General features: G+C 31.0%; 1 protein-coding gene across 1 annotated transcript; it reads left to right on the forward strand.

The window, feature by feature from the left end:
• Positions 1-6655: 6655 nt before the first annotated feature.
• Positions 6656-15757, forward strand: LOC122272743 (cytochrome P450 2J6-like). Its single transcript, XM_043056723.2, has 5 exons — positions 6656-7034; positions 10159-10283; positions 11922-12028; positions 13795-13947; positions 15583-15757. Exons 1-5 carry the CDS (start codon positions 6823-6825, stop codon positions 15739-15741), a joined length of 756 nt encoding a protein of 251 aa, XP_042912657.1. The 5' UTR covers positions 6656-6822; the 3' UTR covers positions 15742-15757.
• The last annotated feature ends 2538 nt before the right edge of the window (positions 15758-18295 follow it).

Genomic DNA, 18295 nt, shown 5'->3' on the forward strand with positions numbered 1-18295 from the left:
TTTCATCAGCGGATGGTATTGCATGGTGCCCACGTTTTATCGCTTTGTTAAGATTTCTAGGATCAAGGCATATCCGTAGTTTCCCATTAGGCTTTTCAACCACTACCATACTATTAACCCAATCTGTTGGCTGATTAACTTCAGATACAATGCCTAACTTCTCTAATTCATTAAAGGTTTTTCTTAACTCTTTATATAAGGATTGAGGCACTCTTCTAGGAGCATTTATTACAGGAGCAACATCCGGTTTTACCTCAATGTGACAAGGTTCCCCAGGAAACTTTCCCAATCCCTCAAATACAACTTTATATTTTTCAACTACTTTTATTTTAGATTCAAGAGTATCAATGCATTTAACCAATTGTAGCTCTTCACAAGCTTGTAAACCTAGGATAGGCTTCGATTTCACATCAATTACAATAAATTTAAGTAACACATCAGAATATTTGTCAGTGCAGCACATTAAATCTATGGAACCAATAGGTTCCAACTTGTTATTTCCATACGACACTAAAACAACATCAGTTGAGCTTAAACTTTTTTTCAAATTTAATGTTTCGAAAATATGCACAGGCAAAACATTTACTTGTGCCCCAGTATCTAACTTAAAAGACACCTGCTGACCCTCAATTGATATTGTTTTAAGCCATTCATTACAATTTACCGAGTGAACATTAAGCACATTATCAACAAAAAGACAAATATCATTATTGTCACTACTATTAGAGTCACAGGCAAATTGTACCTCATTCACATTTTTGTTATAGTTGAACTTACCTTTGCACATCACAGCAAAATGATTCTTTTTTTTACACTTATTGCATAGATCATTATATGCAGGGCACTGCCCTCTTTTGTGCATTCTACCACATGACTGGCAGTCCACATTAGGATACGGATTTCGAGCATAACTGCTACCTTGCCCTTGCTTTTGAATCACATCAATACTACTGCTATTTGTTGACCCATTAATAGTTTCAACTTGTCTTCTGCTGAGTTCACATGCACGAACACTGTCAACAGCCTTGCTTAGAGAGCCCAGACTGGGCTCTCTAAGTAATCGCTCTTGCAGTCCAGTGTCTTTCACTCCAAGTACTATTCTATCTCGAATCAAGCTGGTTTCCTGGTCTCCAAAATTACACGAAGCAAATAGAGTTTTCAGTTTTGTCACATAGTTGTCAATGCTTTGACCATCCTTTTTAGAGCAGGAGAAAAATTTAAACCGTTCAAAAACTTCGTTACTTTGTGGAAAACAATAATCATCAAATTTTTTAATAATACTATTAAATGTCTTTTCATTATCTTCTAACTTAAAGGTGTTATGGATATTCTCACCTTCATCACCGATTAGATTCAACAAGATTGCTATTTTAACTGCATCTGGTTTTTCATCTTTCTCCGAGGCTACAAGGAAATTATCAAGTTTCTACTTCCATTTTGTCCAATTTTCTTTCAAATTGCCACTAAATGACATGGCTCCAGGTGGTTTGAAGGTTTCCATTTCAATTATTACTTATAAGAACAGGTGAACACAAAAAGTTCCATACACTACTAACTTATTTACACATGGGTACATCTTTTTCCCCAGGAAAATGCTTTTCTGACACCATGTTGTGTCTTTGTAGCTATTTAATAACCTTTTTAGTTAAATGATAAACAAAGTCAACATTATTTAGGATTAGTATTTATTATTAGCCTGAAACAGGAAGCACGTTGTTACATCTTGTATATACATCAATCCAGCAAGTGCAGTTGAAGTTGTAGTTGTTATATCACACCCTTTATGTTATAGTAGGTACGCAATTACAAAAAAGAAAATTTTCATCAATTTACAACTCTATCTTAATACAATTTCTTTCCTACATATATATATATATATAATTAGAGTACTTTATTTGTAAAAACATGATGTGGTCTCTTCATATGGGGCCCCCTTGACCGTCGGGGCCCCGGGGTGGTGCCCCGGCGTAGTTACGACCCTGGTCTCCTCCAAAATGTAACAATTCAATCTTCGGAAGACGCATTCTTCGTTTTGTATTTGGCGATGAAGTGACGGAACTCGCCGCTCCATTCAACGCACTTTGTTTACTGAAAAAGGTTTCACTTTTCGTTTTCGCCAAATCCATTTTTTGATCATATTCTTCAAACTTATTATATTCAGCTTCAAATTCAGCGTCTGTTTTTATATCGTTCAAAATTAATTCGTCACATTCTTTCATTTTATTAAAAACTCTATCTAAAGTAAAACACTGCTGTTTGACGTTTTCACTGTCAGGTGTTTGTTTTCCTAATTCGTCAAATAAACTTCCTACTGTTTTGGTAAAAGTCATTCTAAGTGGTTTACGTTTTCTGATTATGTCCTCCATTATACAAAAATGCAATGCTTTTCCCCACACTATAAAATATTTCACTAACCTGTGTCAACTACGGATCACGTCAACGGGTCACCAAATGTTGCGTCCTTATATAAATAACAAGTTAGGAATCTTGAGACATCGTTATAAAAAACAACTTTGTTTATTCTTTTTCAACTACTCTCTCTAGTTACAGAATCGCTCGTAACAATGACATCATGAACAACGTTGCCACCGGAATTTGAGCCAGCACAAAAAACAATTAAATTATAACACCTCGTAACACTTACCACTTTTCCGTGAATACTCGAAATCAAAGAATTCCTCTATTTTCACCGTCTTTTTAGTAAAATAATTAATGAATCCAAAATTGCAACATTTAATACTTGGAACTCAGCGACTATCGACAAATTGTGTGAAATGGTTGAAGTGTCGATTCGATGGATGGGTGATCGTGTAAAGCTAAGGGTGGTGGCGCTAGTGGTAAAATTGCTCTTTCAAGACTTCCGGGTTATTGCTTCCGATATATTTTTACGCCGCAGATTGAAAAAACGCGCCATCATATTATTGCATCATATCTTTTGCAGTATTTCACGTGTACCGAGTTCTTTCTTTCAGCCTTTAAACTTCAGCATTATCATATTAATATTATAATCATTAGAATATTTTCTAATTAGGCTAACTTAAAAAGATATTTTTAAAGATATTTTATTCAAATGTAGCCAAATAAGGGATAAAATACAAAACATGGCAAACCTTAAGAATTATTCACAGTGAGATATTAACTTTCCAAAATTTTTTTTGGCCTTACGACCTCTGAGAATCAATACATTTCTGAAAGCTCTTATGAATGGTACAATTATGTTTAGATTTGAACCCAAATTACAATGACAAAACTGCATAGAATATTTGGCTTGTTCACACATCGCCTCGTAGATATAACATAAGCGGAGGGATACACCGGAAATTTTCTAAATTTCTTCCGGTTTAAGGACGCTTGTTATTGTTTACATTAGACCATAGAGTGTAACTCAATTTACTGTTTCAGAATTCTTGAAAAAGAAAAATATTAAAAATAAAATATAATAGTTTATTTGTAAAACAGAAACTTTTATAAAGGTGAATTGAGGATGACATATATGTTATTATTTTCCATAGAGAATATAAAATTTTGATGTGAAAGATATGAATTGATCCCTGAACAATTTATTTTAGGTTAAAAACAATTTAACTCAAATAATAATCCAATCATCATAGAATTTTGAAAATTATGAACTGAAGGGTAGTTGACAAATTAAATGTTTTTTAAAAAAATATTTAAATTCATTTGGATTTAGTAAAAAAAAATCATAGTAGAAAAATAGCTTTTATCAATTGACACTATAAATTATTTAATAATTTTTGTTATTTAAACAGAATTTAACGATTTAAATAAGATATTTTTAATAAAGAAGTATCCTATTTAACAGGTACTCTTATTTGTAATTTCCCCCCAATATTTTGAAAGTAAAAGAAAAAAAAACTAGGTTGCATCCCCGGCACGATCATTTAATTTAAAATTTATTAATCCTTTAAAAAAGACTCATTTAAGTTCATCACTTCCTTTAAAAAATTACTTAAACCTCTAATTAAGAGTCAATATAATTCCGAGAATTAATATCTGAATTTTATGATATATTATTAGCTAACTAAAAATTAAGGTCACTAAGATTTTTAAATTTAAAAATGTGTCGTGGAAATAATAATACAAGAGAAATGGTTTTCAAGATTTCGGCTCGTATTATAGGCCATGTTGCTTCGAATTATCATAAATGGTTACTCTTGGAGGAGAAAAGAGAACTCGATTGGAAAACTTACATTTCACAGCAAGATTTGTCGAGTCTGGTCAGGGGCAAATTCCTAAAATGGACGAAACTCAGATAACATTGAAATCCGTTTAAATATCATCACCGATGAAAATGTCGACAATGAAAGAATTTCGGTATAGTCGGGATTTTGGCTTGTATTATCGGTCATCTTGCTTCGAATTATCATAAGGAAATTTGGTGTCTCGGGTATTCACTAGCTTGGAAGGAGTGCCAACCAAGGCTGACACGTCCTCTTTTGATTATCTTCGAAAAAGAATGAGGGTCGAGTTCGAATTATCATAAATGGTTACTCTTAGAGGAGAAAAAAAAACTCAATTGGAAAACTCACATTTCACAGCAAGATTTGCCGAGTCGGGTCCGTGATGAAATAGCAACATTGGCAAAATACTGATAGCGTTTAAATCCATTTATACCAAGCTTACAACACAAAAACGAGGCAAGGCTTCGAGATTTAGGCTGGTTTGAGACTATGAATATAAATACACCTTAAGCTGTTTTTATCTCCTTCTGAAAACGTAATATGTTCGTTTTAAGCAAATAATACTAAAATAATAATAATAATAATAATGCAGACTCAACTTGACTTTGCCAACTGGATGAACTCGGTGAACACCCCTCTCACTCCCCCATTGACGACGGACCTGGACCTGGATCCACATAATGAAGCCGTTAAGTTCCCTGCAGATGTGTACATATTATAGCCGAGAGGGCTGGATCTGTCAATCTCACAAGCCACAGAACGAGGATTTGAGTACCAGGGTTGACACTACAATATTTCCTCCATTGCCTTCAACATATGAAGAGTTACCAGTGTCCAGCTCTCCTCAATTTGCGAATACGATTCTCTCATTTACGCGTAAGTTCAGCAGCTTTTTGGTGCTGCCACCATCTCCAGTGTTCAGTTACATTTGTTTTTTTACGGTTTTGAAACCGTGTTAGTTGNTTATTACTGCTTGTTCGTGTTGCAAGCTGTGCACCATCTTACGTTAGTGTTAACACTTTTAGTATTGTAAACAGTATTGTTAGCATTGTAAACATAAGTAATCAAATGCATTGTTTGCAAGAATCTCAAAACACAATGATGCCAAATGGCTTTAAAATACAACTGAAACAGTAACCCGGAAATTTAGGCAGTCCCGAGCTTGCAGCGCTCCCTAGTGTAGAAAACACCATTCATTATAGCCGAGAGGGCTAATCTGTCAATCTCACAAGCCACAGAACGAGGGTTTGAGTACCAGGGTTGACACTACAATATTTCCTCCATTGCCATACGAATAGTTTCCAGTGTCTCCCCAATTTGCGATCATGGGATGTTAGAATACGATTCTCTCATTTACGCGTAAGTTCAGCAGCCACCATCTCCAATGTTCAGTTACATTTGTTTTTTTTACGGTTTTGAAACTGTGTTAGTTGTAAATGGTTAAAAAACCGTTTAGTTTCGTATTCATGGTTAAAGAAATAGTTAGCGAGGAAAAAAATTAATAATATTGACGAGATACAAAACTTTTTATAATGAACACAATCATCTTCCATACGCTATCAAAAATTATTCATTAAGAACTTATATTTTCTTTCATGCGTCATAGATTAATCGCATAAAATCCGCAACTAAAATATAATTATAAATAATGACGAGATATGTGATGCAGAACTTTTTATACAATCATCTTCCATATTTTATGAAAGATTAGTTATTAAGTTCTTATTTTCTCTCATTGATATTCATACGTTTTAATAATAATATTGAATGCGAAACTAATATAATTGTAAAAACTTACGAAAGAAAAATACTTAAAAACTTTTTATAATGGACAAAACCATCTTTCATGCTCTATACAAGATTATTTATTAAGTCCTTGTTTATTGAATCCTTATTTATTAAATCCCTTTTTTCTTTTTCCTATATTTGTGCTTTAGATTAATCACCTAACTACGCAAATAATTTAATTGTAAAAATTGATGGTAAAGGTAATACAAAACGTTTTATAATGAACAAAACCATCTTTCATGCTCTATACAAGATTATTTATTAAATCCTTGTTTATTGAATCCTTATTTTCTTTTGTCGACTACGCAATTAATTTAATTGTAAAATATGACATTAAAGGTAATACAAAGCAAAAAACTTTTCATAATGAACACAGCCAAATTCCATGCTCTATCACAGATTATTCATTAAATCCTTATTTTCTTTTACCTATATTCATGTGTTTTAGATTAATCGCATATTTGCGCAATTAATTTAATTGTAAAAATTGGCGGTAAAGATAATACAAATCTACGAAACTTTTTTTTTATAATGAACACAACTATTTTTCATACTCAATCTAAGAACTTAACGCTGTACGTAAAGCTTGATATTTCGCGTTACGTAAACAGCCTTCAATCCACGAAGGTCATTATAATCGCTTCTAAATACTGTCATATATTTCTGATAGTGCGTGTTAGATTGACAAGGAGAGGTGTAATAGATAAATTTGTTCTGGATATTTTTTTTGATAAAAAAAGTTTTAATATCAAAAAAGAAAAAACCTTATTATTTGGTTTCCCATTAAAGACAATGCTGAAGCCATTTTAAACTGTCCTATGAAACTTTGAAAATGTTCTTTTTTCATATTGATTATGTTACGAAAACACTGGGAGTGTTTATTGTTTCGTTAATATTATGTAGTATAATTTACAGATGGTTTCGATCTAGAAATTATCCCCCAGGACCTATTGGTTTACCGTTAATTGGTTACGGATTCTTCCTGGGTAAAAAACCTAACCTAACACTCCAAGATTTAGGTAATAAATATGGCGGCATATTTAGGTAAGTTTATCTCTTATTTATTTAAATAAAGAATACAGATATCTTCGTTTTAAAAGTTCTAATTTTAATCTTTTTTAATATTCAAGAAAAATTTATATTTCTAAAACTGACTTTTTATACACTTTTACAAACGTTTATTATCATGTCTAATTCATTTTAATAAATCTAGAAAGAATGCATTATTTATCTTATATTATATTATTATTTCTTGAAAGAATACAAATGTCCTAGTTTGAAAGTTCTAATACTTGGATTTTTAAATTTACCCTTCAAATTTTTTTCCCCCACTTAAAGCTATTTTTTTTTCATGCTTATTTAAAAAACTGTTAAACCTCATATTTCAGCATATATTTATTAGCATATCCTATTCACATTAAAATAAATGTAGAAAGAATACTACTGTCCTAATTTGAAAGTTCTTATGTGTTTATCTTTTAAAATTTCCTTTTAAAAGTTTTTTTTCCTTCTCAAGGCTATTTTTGTTACATATTTATGAAACTGCTTTTTTATATTATATACCTTTTGATATATATTCATTAAGATATCTAATTCATACAAATAAGTGTATAAAAATTCTAGAAGGAATACCATTATCTTAGTTGGAAAGTTCTAATTTGCTTTTTCGTATATTTTTAAATTTTTTATTAGCACATCTAATTCATTTAAATAAATCGAGTAAGAATGAATAATTTATCATTCTAGAAAGAATACAAATATCTCAGTTATAAAGTTCTAATTATCCGATTGGATGTACTTTTTAGCTAGATGCCTGGGGCCATATAGCCCCTTAGCCCCACTTTCAGTACGCCACTGCATTTTAATAACAACGAAAAAAATATTTTCATCTTAAAAAATTAATTTTAAAACAATAACTTTTAAGTCAAAATTAAGGAGCTCCCTTGCTCCCTTCTCTACCCTTTCGTCACGCTACTGCATTCTAGTAACATCCTAAAAAAATATTTTAACTTAAAAACAAACTTTAAATAACAATTTAAGTAAAAATTAAGGAGATTCCATCCCTACTCTTTCGGTACGCCACTGAATTCTAATTGCAATTTAAAGAAATATCTTAACTTTAAAAATAACTTTACATCACAAATTAAATTGCAGCTTAAATAAAAGTTAATAGATTCAATATTTTAGTGTCCTTAGTAGCCTAATGGACGTCCTTGATTAGGTTGGATAACTGGGGTTGTTGCCCTTTCACCCCTCTGCACTGTGGGCCAGAAGACCATGATCTTTGGCCAAAAGTCAAAAATTAAATTTTCAACTAAAATATGTGTAGGCAGTTTTAATATAGCCCAAATTAAGTATTTATAATCATTCCAAACATTATCATTTACTTTTTGGACCGACGAGAGTACAATGTAATGAAAAATATGTTAAATATTTTTCTTTTTTTTTTAATGTAACTTTTAAATTTTTATTCTAGAAATATATATAGGAGCTTCACCTAACTGTTACATTTTTATCAGAGTAATTAGTCTGAAATTATAGTACAATTTTTCAATTTGTTGGATTAGTTAATACTCTTGACAAACTTATAGTTTATATCTTATCATTTGACATTTTACAATGTTTGAATGACTTTCGAAACTTAGTTCCAAAAAGTTCCACGAGGTAATTAGCTAAACTTTTTTTTGTTGTCTTCTTTGATGTTTCTTCTTTCGAAAAAACCTGCCCCATTTTGCCCGTATTACAAAGGTGGACTAAATATACTGAAAAGCAAAAATTTTTTTTTTTTTCATGTTTTCGCGTTATTTTGTAATTAATTCGCGTTATTTTGTAATATTACTTCGGAAATATAATTTGCTTTTCATTTTTAATATAAAATTACGAAAATTATTATATTTTCATTGCTATATTTAATTATTTAAACGTACTATATTATTACTTTTATTTTAGCTCGTCATATTTCAGCCGCCATTTTGTTTTTTTTGGGGTATTTTTAGTGTATTTCAAAATTTCAACTATGAATTCAATTTACCTGCAGATAAAAACCCCTCTATAAAAGCCCTCAAATTTTGAAACAAATTTTATCGAAATACTAATTTTGGCCACGAAACCTTGGATGCTGGCCCACTGTGCACTGCTGTGTGTAAAAACTTTTAATTTTCTCATGAATAACTAATGTTCTGGATCGGCTGTTCCCGATTTATTCCGGCCATGGAAATCTAAATGATCAAACCTTCTTCCGGTGGAACCCAAACTTTATATACATATTCCCGATTTATTCCGGCCATGGAAACCTAAATGATCAACCTTCTTCCGGTGGAACCTAAACTTTATATACATATTCCCGATTTATTCCGGCCATGGAAACCTAAATGATCAACCTTCTTCCAGTGGAACCCAAACTTTATATACATATTCCCGATTTATTCCGGCCATGGAAACCTAAATAATCAACCTTCTTCCGGTGGAACCCAAACTTTATATACATATTCCCGATTTATTCCGGCCATGGAAACCTAAATGATCAACCTTCTTCCGGCGGAATCCAAACTTCATATATAAAGTTTGTAAAGACAATTGTGAACGTATTAACCAATAAAAGACTTTATTGTGAAAATACTTAATAAGAGGACTGAAATTTTCTTATTTTTTCATTACTAATCTTAAATTAGGTTTTAGGTCCGACAGTTAAATTAACAGTTCTGGATCCGGGAGCTGCATCTAGTTTAGTTATGAAGTTGTTTTTAGTATATATATACATAAACTGAAAATGAATAAAATAAGCAGATTTTATAACTTTTTCGTTATATTGTTAATAGAAAAATTATATATTTTTAAAAACAAAACTGCCAATACTTTTTTATTGGCATATTACCATAAATAATTTCAAAAAGGCAACCAAAATATTAATTAAATAATGGATAATTGATTGGATCTAAATATAAGTACAGGTGTCAAAAATCAATACTGGTTAAAATAAAAACTTAATTCTTGGAACCATTTTAACTGTTCCACGGTACCCTAAGGTTCAGTGGAACACCATTTGGGAACCTTCGGTTTAGCTAAAAAGAATTGAATTTTTTATGGGGCCCTGATAACTGTTTTGTTCTAGACTGTTAAAGTCATCGTTTTGTTCTAGACTGTTAAAGTCATCTAATATTTATTCTAGCTTCTATACTGGCCCGCAACTAATTGTATGTGTTACAGAATATCACATGATTAAGGATATTTTGAATCTGCCAAACACTTTATCAAGGACCCCTCATTCATTTGATTTCCTGGTTGGAAAAGGAGGTAATTAATTTTACTTTTAATGCTTCGACGCAGATGGGACACTGGTGTCCATTTTATTTATGTTTTTTCTTTCGCTTTAATCAGAAGTAATTTAAGTTGCACTCTATATAATGATACTAAAAATAGAATCACTCCCTATATAGTTAAGCATGCAATCAAAGAACAGAGAAATTCGTTACTTACTGTGTGGTAGATATAGCAAGATTATAGCTTTTTAATTTTCATTGGAAATAAGTTTAGAGGTGTTTTAATCCTTTGTCGCAGATGAGACACCGGTGCCCCTTTCATGTATATTTTTTCCTGGCGTTCAATTCAAAATGAATTTTGGTATTTTTTTTTTATTATAAAAAAAACAATCTAATAGTTATTGAAAAAAATCTGTTAGATTATTGGGATTATATTTGAACTAAAATATAAAATCCAAAAAAATAGGGTTTTTTTTTCATTCATTTTCTAAATCTTATCTACGATTGATTTTGAAAATGAAAGAAATTTCAATGAGGAAGAACTGTTTCTCTTAGGTCTAAATTACTGCAAATTCATTCAAATTTGAAAAATTATTGTTTGAAAGTGAGAAATTTTGGGAAAATTTTACCTTGAACGCAAAAAAAGATGTCTCATGTTGTATTTTATCACAGATGTCTCATGCTATATTTCATAACTGTAAATTAATAAAATACTAAATATAATATTTTTCACTAATTTTGATCTAAATTAATACGAAATAATTATATGTCTAATAAAAATTCTGCGTCAAAAGGATTAACTATTGATCAAATGGTTGCTCCTCTGGCTACTTCGTCCGGACATAATTTGACTATAGTCGGGGCAAAGCTAACCTTTAACCAGTACCATGACAACGATAGCCTGTTTATATCAATTTCTGGTCAAATTTCACTTTTTGTATTATTTGTTTACTAATGCAAGCTGGTGTCCATTAATCTGAAGCTGGAATGCGCTGCGGACCGAATCTATGTCTTTCACAATGAAAGCTGAGTGCTTTTAACCACTGAGTTATTACGTTCGACAATCCCTTAATGGCAATAAACTCTACTTGTGGTTGGAGACGATTGAAACTTGCATTGTCGTCAGGTACAAAGTTCTGGTTAAAATTTAAACAAACACTCCAGCTAGTTATAAACAGGTGTCGGAATTATTATTGACAAAAAATTTTTTAAGTGTCGGTAATTTACCGATGAATCGGTAATTTACCGACAATCAGGAAATGATTGAAATTTATATAGCCATTCGATCGGGCCTTGAGGTCTAGTTTAAATGTAAGAATTCTAGGTCAAAATTGTGATTCACGATAAATCATCGTTGCCATACATAATGTGACTATACATTCTGACAGAGTAACTGTTAGGAAAGGACTGACCGATCAACCTCTCATCCATGGAAAGTCGTACGAACCAGAGAGAAATACACCCCAGTAAATAAAATAGAAATAATTTAATGTTTCTTGGGCAGGGTTGGAAACTACTGCTTTCGCTGATTTAGAAGTGGTCGAAATTTCATTATCAAAAACAAATTTCTACCCTCTCAGACAAAAGAGCGAGTTCATATGTAAACGAACCAGTAATAATAAAAGAAATTCATTTAGTTTATAAAAACTATAAGATTAATATATATTTTTAGGATTAGGTTCATTAAATGGAGAGGAGTGGAAAGAACAGCGTCGATTCACAATGCACACTATGAGGAATTTGGGACTTGGAAAAGGACTTTGGGAAACAATGATACAGGTGAAATAGACTGAAAATTCTAATTATTTTGTGTTTGATGAACAAATGAAGGAATTAATATGTAGTTTCTTTTTAATTCTTACTATTAAGTTACTGTAAAAATAAGATCTTGTAATTTAGTTCTAACCAACAACTCTTAAATGACCAACGATTTTAAAAATCAATTAAAGACAAACTAATGGAGATTCGGAACGGATTCGATTACGACACCAGATGGCGCTGTTGACTAAAAACTAAGAAGTATACCATTCTACTCCATTTCAGACACAGCTTTCTAAATGAAATATCTGTAAAAGGGTTTGTTAATTGCATCTTCAGGCTACGCCACATTGTTGCTGCAATTATCTATATATTTTTGGTATTAAATTTTTAGTAATTTTTATAATTATTCGAAGTCAGCTCTGCTATTGATGAACTTCACAATTTTGAAGTTTGTTGAGAATAAATTATCTTGTTTCTAAGCAGAATGCAGGCAGAGAACATTACAATTCAATTTTCAGCTCCTATAATTTTTATTTAACAATTTTTTTTAATCGTTTGTGATTTTTTGACACATTGAGCATTTCTCCGTACTTTATTAAATATGTTATTAATAACACTTTTGAGCATTTCACCCTCATTCTTAACTTGCAATACAGTTCGCAGTACGTCAAAAAAAGCTTTTGAAGCTTTGTTTTGAAATAAAATGGACAAATAAATTGTTATTTTTTATTCAAATCAACCCATTCCAGCTTTGACTTATACACTTTTGTTACGTTATTTATGTATGTACGTTGTGTATATACGTTATTTATGTATGTGTATGTATTTTTATTATACTTATGTATTTTTATTAATCAAAATCCTGATTTTGGGACCATCTGGCATCTTAGATTCACGAATTACCACTCTGTCAAGCATGATTCAGTTTTATTTATAATTTTTTTTTTCACTTATTAAAATGGAATTTTGGCCCCATGTCAAACATCTTGAATTAACATAACTCATGAATTAATTATTAAAAATTAATCTATGAATTAATTTTTTATATAATTCATGAATTAACTCTGTTAAGTATGATTCAGGCAACGAAGTTTAATCTTCAACTTATGTCCTTATACTTTTCACAAATCTAGAGGGTTCACGAAATATTACTTATGAATTAAAGTTAAGAATAGGGTTCTAATTTTTCTTAAAAGTTTTTTTTAAAACTAGATATTTAAATGTTATAACACCAAAATTGATGCCATGCCATTATGATCATCAATTCAGAACAGACATCATCAATTAATAACAGATTACAACCAATAGGAACACGAATCGTCAAATAGGAATGATGGGAACGACAATTGATTGATTTATTCCACTCAAATCATGTAGTTCAGCCTCTGGCTTGGACTATAGAGCTATAAGGAATCAAAACTCATGCATTAAAAATCTCGATTGTTTTATCATGAGCATTTTTTTTTTTTTTACAAGCAAGTAATTTTTAAAAATCCATTTGTTTTATCAAGAGTCTCAAAGTAATTTTTTTAAATCCAGTTGTTTGATTTAGAGAGTTTAAAGTTTTAAAAGAAGTGTTGTTTTATTTCTTTTAATTAAATTATGATAATTGTTACTTCATATGTACAATACAATCAATTTAATTAGAGATGTTATATAATAGTCATTTTAATAGTTCTTTCTAAAATATTATTCTTTTCATTTTTAATACATATTTTCATTTAGAATATATATTTGGAACATATTAAAAAAAGTTAAATAATTTTTTTCCCTTTTTTTCTTAGGAAGATGCAAATAAACTTGTTAATAAATTGAAAGATAAAAATGGGAAACCATTTTTCTTTGAGCCATTATTATCAAGATCTCAAATCACCAACAGTTTATCTCTACTTTTCGGTAGACATTTGGATGAAGAAACTGAAAAAGAAGAAATCGAAGTAAAGTTGTCTCTTTATAAATATAGATGTAGAGAAATGATTTGGTCAAAAATTACTGGGCTGTGAGTTAAAGTAAAAATTGTCATTTAAATATTATATAGAACGAAAACTTTTTCCATTTAATTTCAGTTAAACCTAATGTGCTTTTTTTTTTACGATTTTGTAATGAAATATAGAAATAATTTATGATACTATACTGAAATATCTTAAGGAACCAGATTTACATTCTGATTTTTTGACCAAAAGAAATTCACTGTATTTCCACATAATTTTCTGTTTAAAAGTTCACCTTTTTTAGTAAAGAGAGTTACGTAGCAAACCTTGTTTTAAGAAAAAAAGAACAACAACCTACAGAATCTGAAATGATGTAGTTGATGGGAAAATGTGTTATTGATTGTTGTAAAAATAAAGTTATACAATACGTATGTACTATCTCATGACGGAAAAATACGTACTTTTTTAGAAAAAAATGCAGCTAATCACAGGGTCTTAGAAAATTGATTTCTGAGGAAGATGCTTTCAATCAAAGCATAAAATAATACAATCATCATTATGATTATGACAACTGAATTGCAAACTATATATGATTAAAAATTAATTGTAATATTCTAAACAGTAAAATAATATTCCAAACATACATGATTTATGCTTTCTTTTATTATTATTATTATCTGTTAGATTAAAAACTACACGAACACGCACGGATCTCAATGGATTCTATAAATTTTTAATTAAAAATTTCATTCTTACAAATGGATACCTGAGGCGAATTCTTGAATTAATCCTTTGAAAATGGAGTGTAGTTAGTGCTAAAGGTAAAAGGTGTTAAGAAAATCAATTAATTAAGAAATTAGTGCTAAGGGTATTAGTGCTAAGGGTAAAGGTTAAGAGTAGACTCAGCCACAAGAGCCGACTCAGCCACAGGACTATTTATCTTCATAGAGATGCAAGAGCTTCTTTACAATAAGGAACTAGTAAAGATGCTCCAATCCTTTCTCGCTGATGTCAGAGCCTAATCCTGCTATATGGATTTTGCTATATTGATGATTATAGCTTTGCTGTGATCCTGAACTTTTATTTTTAATTAGAGATTCACATCACTTAATTGCCATGATCAACTTATCATCATCGATGAATCAGTTAATGACGCTTCGCTGCAGTGTACTAAGATAGACTCTATAGTTTATGTTCTAATGTTCAGTATGATGACAATTGCTAGAATTTTGAAATTTTACATATTTTATACTTATTTATCTTGCGAAAATTTTTTCCTTCTCTTTTTTCTTCATTTTTACGATTTCATAAGTAATTACATTTTCCTGCAAACTCTGTACTCAATGCTTTATTAAAACTTTAATATTTTAGGAAAGGCTCTAAACTAGATCAGTAACTTTCTGTGAAAGAACGTGGCTTAAAAAATAATTTTTATATTTTTCTATATTTTAGACAGTTTAGAGGGCACTATGAGGGCCTTTTTTTGTCCCACGGACCATAGGCTGTGCATCCCCGCCATATATACTGACATGACATGATTCGTTAATTTTGTTCTAGATACTTATAAGAAGTCGTAACTAATATGATGCATTTCATGGATGATGCATTTCATAGATTAATAATAAATGATGTATTTCATAGATAATGTGTAAAGTTGGCAAAGAAATGATGAAACATATGGTATCAGTCAATCTAAACATTATGTTTCCTGGGGCGTTCAAAGTTCTTGAAGCTTTGAACATTAAAGGCATGAAAGATTTCATGGTGATTCTCAAGAAACTTGAAAAGTTTATTGGGTAAGTAAACCTATTGATTTCAATTACATATTCTTTTAAAAAACTTTTTATTCTGACATTTTTACCAGTTAACTGTTATGCCTGAATAGCGTTCGGATGCCGCGAAAGAGAACTTTGATTTGTCCACGCTTTGAATCCCAGCATGTGTTTTTAAGGAAAAGTTAGATTTCGAATCAAACTTTTATTTTCTATTAAAAGCTAGGTTCTGGAACCCACCAATCTCTTGAATGAAAAGTTAGTGTTTTTACTTCAAATAACTTAAACAATATTGAGATGCCTAAGGTATATACGTATTTGTACAACTTTATTCATGCTAGGTATTTTAAATTAGCCACCTTTTCAAAGGTAAAATTAATTTCCCTTTTTTTTACTTAGTATTTTTGTCTGTCCTGATTGCGGAACCCTGCTTCGAACCTCCTATAACTCCAGAACCATAAGTGAGAAGATTCTGAATTTTGGACTTTGTGGTTTCCCCCCGCATGTCTCGTAGTTACTCAGTCAGTCAGTAATGTTTTAATTTTAAGGAGTTTGATGGAATTATTGATGAAAATGTAATTAAATAAATTGTTTTTTCTTTGTACTGAAATCTAGCCTGATCTTATTAGAATACGTTACAACGTCAACTATACGGAGCAAATTTAGCCCCAATCCTAAAATTCGTTTGAAAATTTTAATTTGTCTGTTCAGGAGAAATATTTGAAAAATGATTTTTTTTTCTTCATTAATTTAACATTAGCTATTGTTATAAATAAAACTGTAAACCAGAGGTTTTCAGCTGTGGAACTCTAAATGGTTGGCATTCTTTTGGAGAAATCCTGAAACTTAATGAATAAATTTTTTCAGTAATAATGAACACATTAATTAACAAAAGATTATTAATTATTTTAAAAATACGCAACAATCTAAATTTTTTCAATTATTTTGAAAACATTAAAAGAATGAATGAAGTATGATTTTTTTTTTCATCACATCGTTTGCTCAATAATAGTCTTAATTTTTTTTTCTTTCTTTTTTTTTTTGCCAGACAGTTGAATTCACAGTTTTAAAACGATATCTGGTCTAGTTCTTAATTTAATTTTAGTTCATGCTTAAACTGAAAACATCTTGGAAATTTAAAAAAATATTTTTGACAATTAAATACCACTGGAATTCGAACCTGAAACCTCATTGGGAACCCTGCTCGATCCCTGCAGCCAATGCGGCTCTCTCTCGTATTATACTCGTTATAAATTTTTATTTGAGTTCCTCAAGCCATTGGCAAGCAGTTGCTCAGACAGTTGAATCCAATACAAACCACCACGACAGCGGCCTACTAGCAGATCATTAGCACAAGTCCCCGATTTGGTCTCGATTATAAGCACCACCAATTGGTAGACATGCAAAGGAGGCCTGAGTTTAATCCAAACCCAAATCCACAATGTCCATTGTCCGCAGTCGACTTAGTTAAAAACCAAGCCGACCGTAGCAGAGCAGAGCAGCAACCGCTCTGCGACAAAGAGACACGGCCCTCTGACTAGAAAGTTTTCGAACTCAAAATATGCTACAAAATGCACTGAAGTAAGAAAACAAACAAGGATTACAAAAAAGTTGTCTCAAATCCGTTTTATAAAAACTTAAAATAGTAAAAATTAAAGTGGTAAGAAGAAAGATGGATGATTAAAAGTACTTTAAATAACGCGTTTTGTAATAGGATTTTATATAAGTTAATACAAGACCAAACATTCGTTGAAAAATTTCTCGTTAAAAAGGGGATTGGAAAAAGAGTGGAAAGGAAATTAAAAATAAAATTAAATTTCTTATTTTTTGGGCAAAACAAAACAAGCAAAAAAAGGGCTGAGAAATTACTGAAAGAAAGTTTAACTAAACTCAGTGGCAATAGAGGGCCAAGGAATACTGTGCCCATCCGTAGCCCCCGAGAAGATAGAAGGAGGGCCGTAACCTCCCTTTTTCGGAGATTACGGCCCATCCCAATTTTCTTGACCTTAGGCTCTGCGGTGCAAGAACAGATTTTCCGACTGTGTAGTCAGTCGCACGAGGAACCCCAAGTGTTTAGTCTACAAGCATGCTTGGTACTCAAGTTTAGAACTGAATAAATCTATAACAATTAATGGTATATTCTCATTATGGAAGATGTTTTTGCAAATTTTGGATGTAAGTTCTTGAATTTTTGGAAACTCTTTTAAATCTAAAACGGACATTTTAACAGGGCTCTTTTCCTTCTGCACACAAAACTAAAACCACTCGCGAATGATGCAAACTATATTTTCCTATTTTTAATAAGTACTACCTGCTAAGCAGACCAATGGATTTTCCTCTTAGTCTATTTTAGAGAACAGGACTTGTGCTAAACGTTATAGGACTATAGCATCCATAAAAATTTCCGATTCCTCGTAACGGGTCAGTACATTAAAACAACAAAAGGCTTATATCATATCCAATTTCCGAACCGGGTTAGTTCATACATTAAAATAAAAAAATTAAAAAAAAAAGTCTCACTAAAGAAACAACGAACCTAAGACGTTCTAAAATCATATGGGCAATTCCATGAAAAGGGGGAA

This window comes from Parasteatoda tepidariorum, chromosome 5 (genome assembly GCF_043381705.1).
Source record: "Parasteatoda tepidariorum isolate YZ-2023 chromosome 5, CAS_Ptep_4.0, whole genome shotgun sequence".
In the NCBI taxonomy this organism is placed as follows: Eukaryota; Metazoa; Arthropoda; class Arachnida; order Araneae; family Theridiidae; genus Parasteatoda; species Parasteatoda tepidariorum.

Coding starts and splice junctions, on each gene's coding strand:
- LOC122272743 (XM_043056723.2), top strand. CDS start 6,823: ATGTTCTTTTTTCATATTGATTATGTTACGAAAACACTGGGAGTGTTT. Junction 10,284..11,921: donor TTTCCTGGTTGGAAAAGGAG/GTAATTAATTTT, acceptor ATATATTTTTAG/GATTAGGTTCATTAAATGGA. Junction 12,029..13,794: donor TTTGGGAAACAATGATACAG/GTGAAATAGACT, acceptor TTTTTTTCTTAG/GAAGATGCAAATAAACTTGT.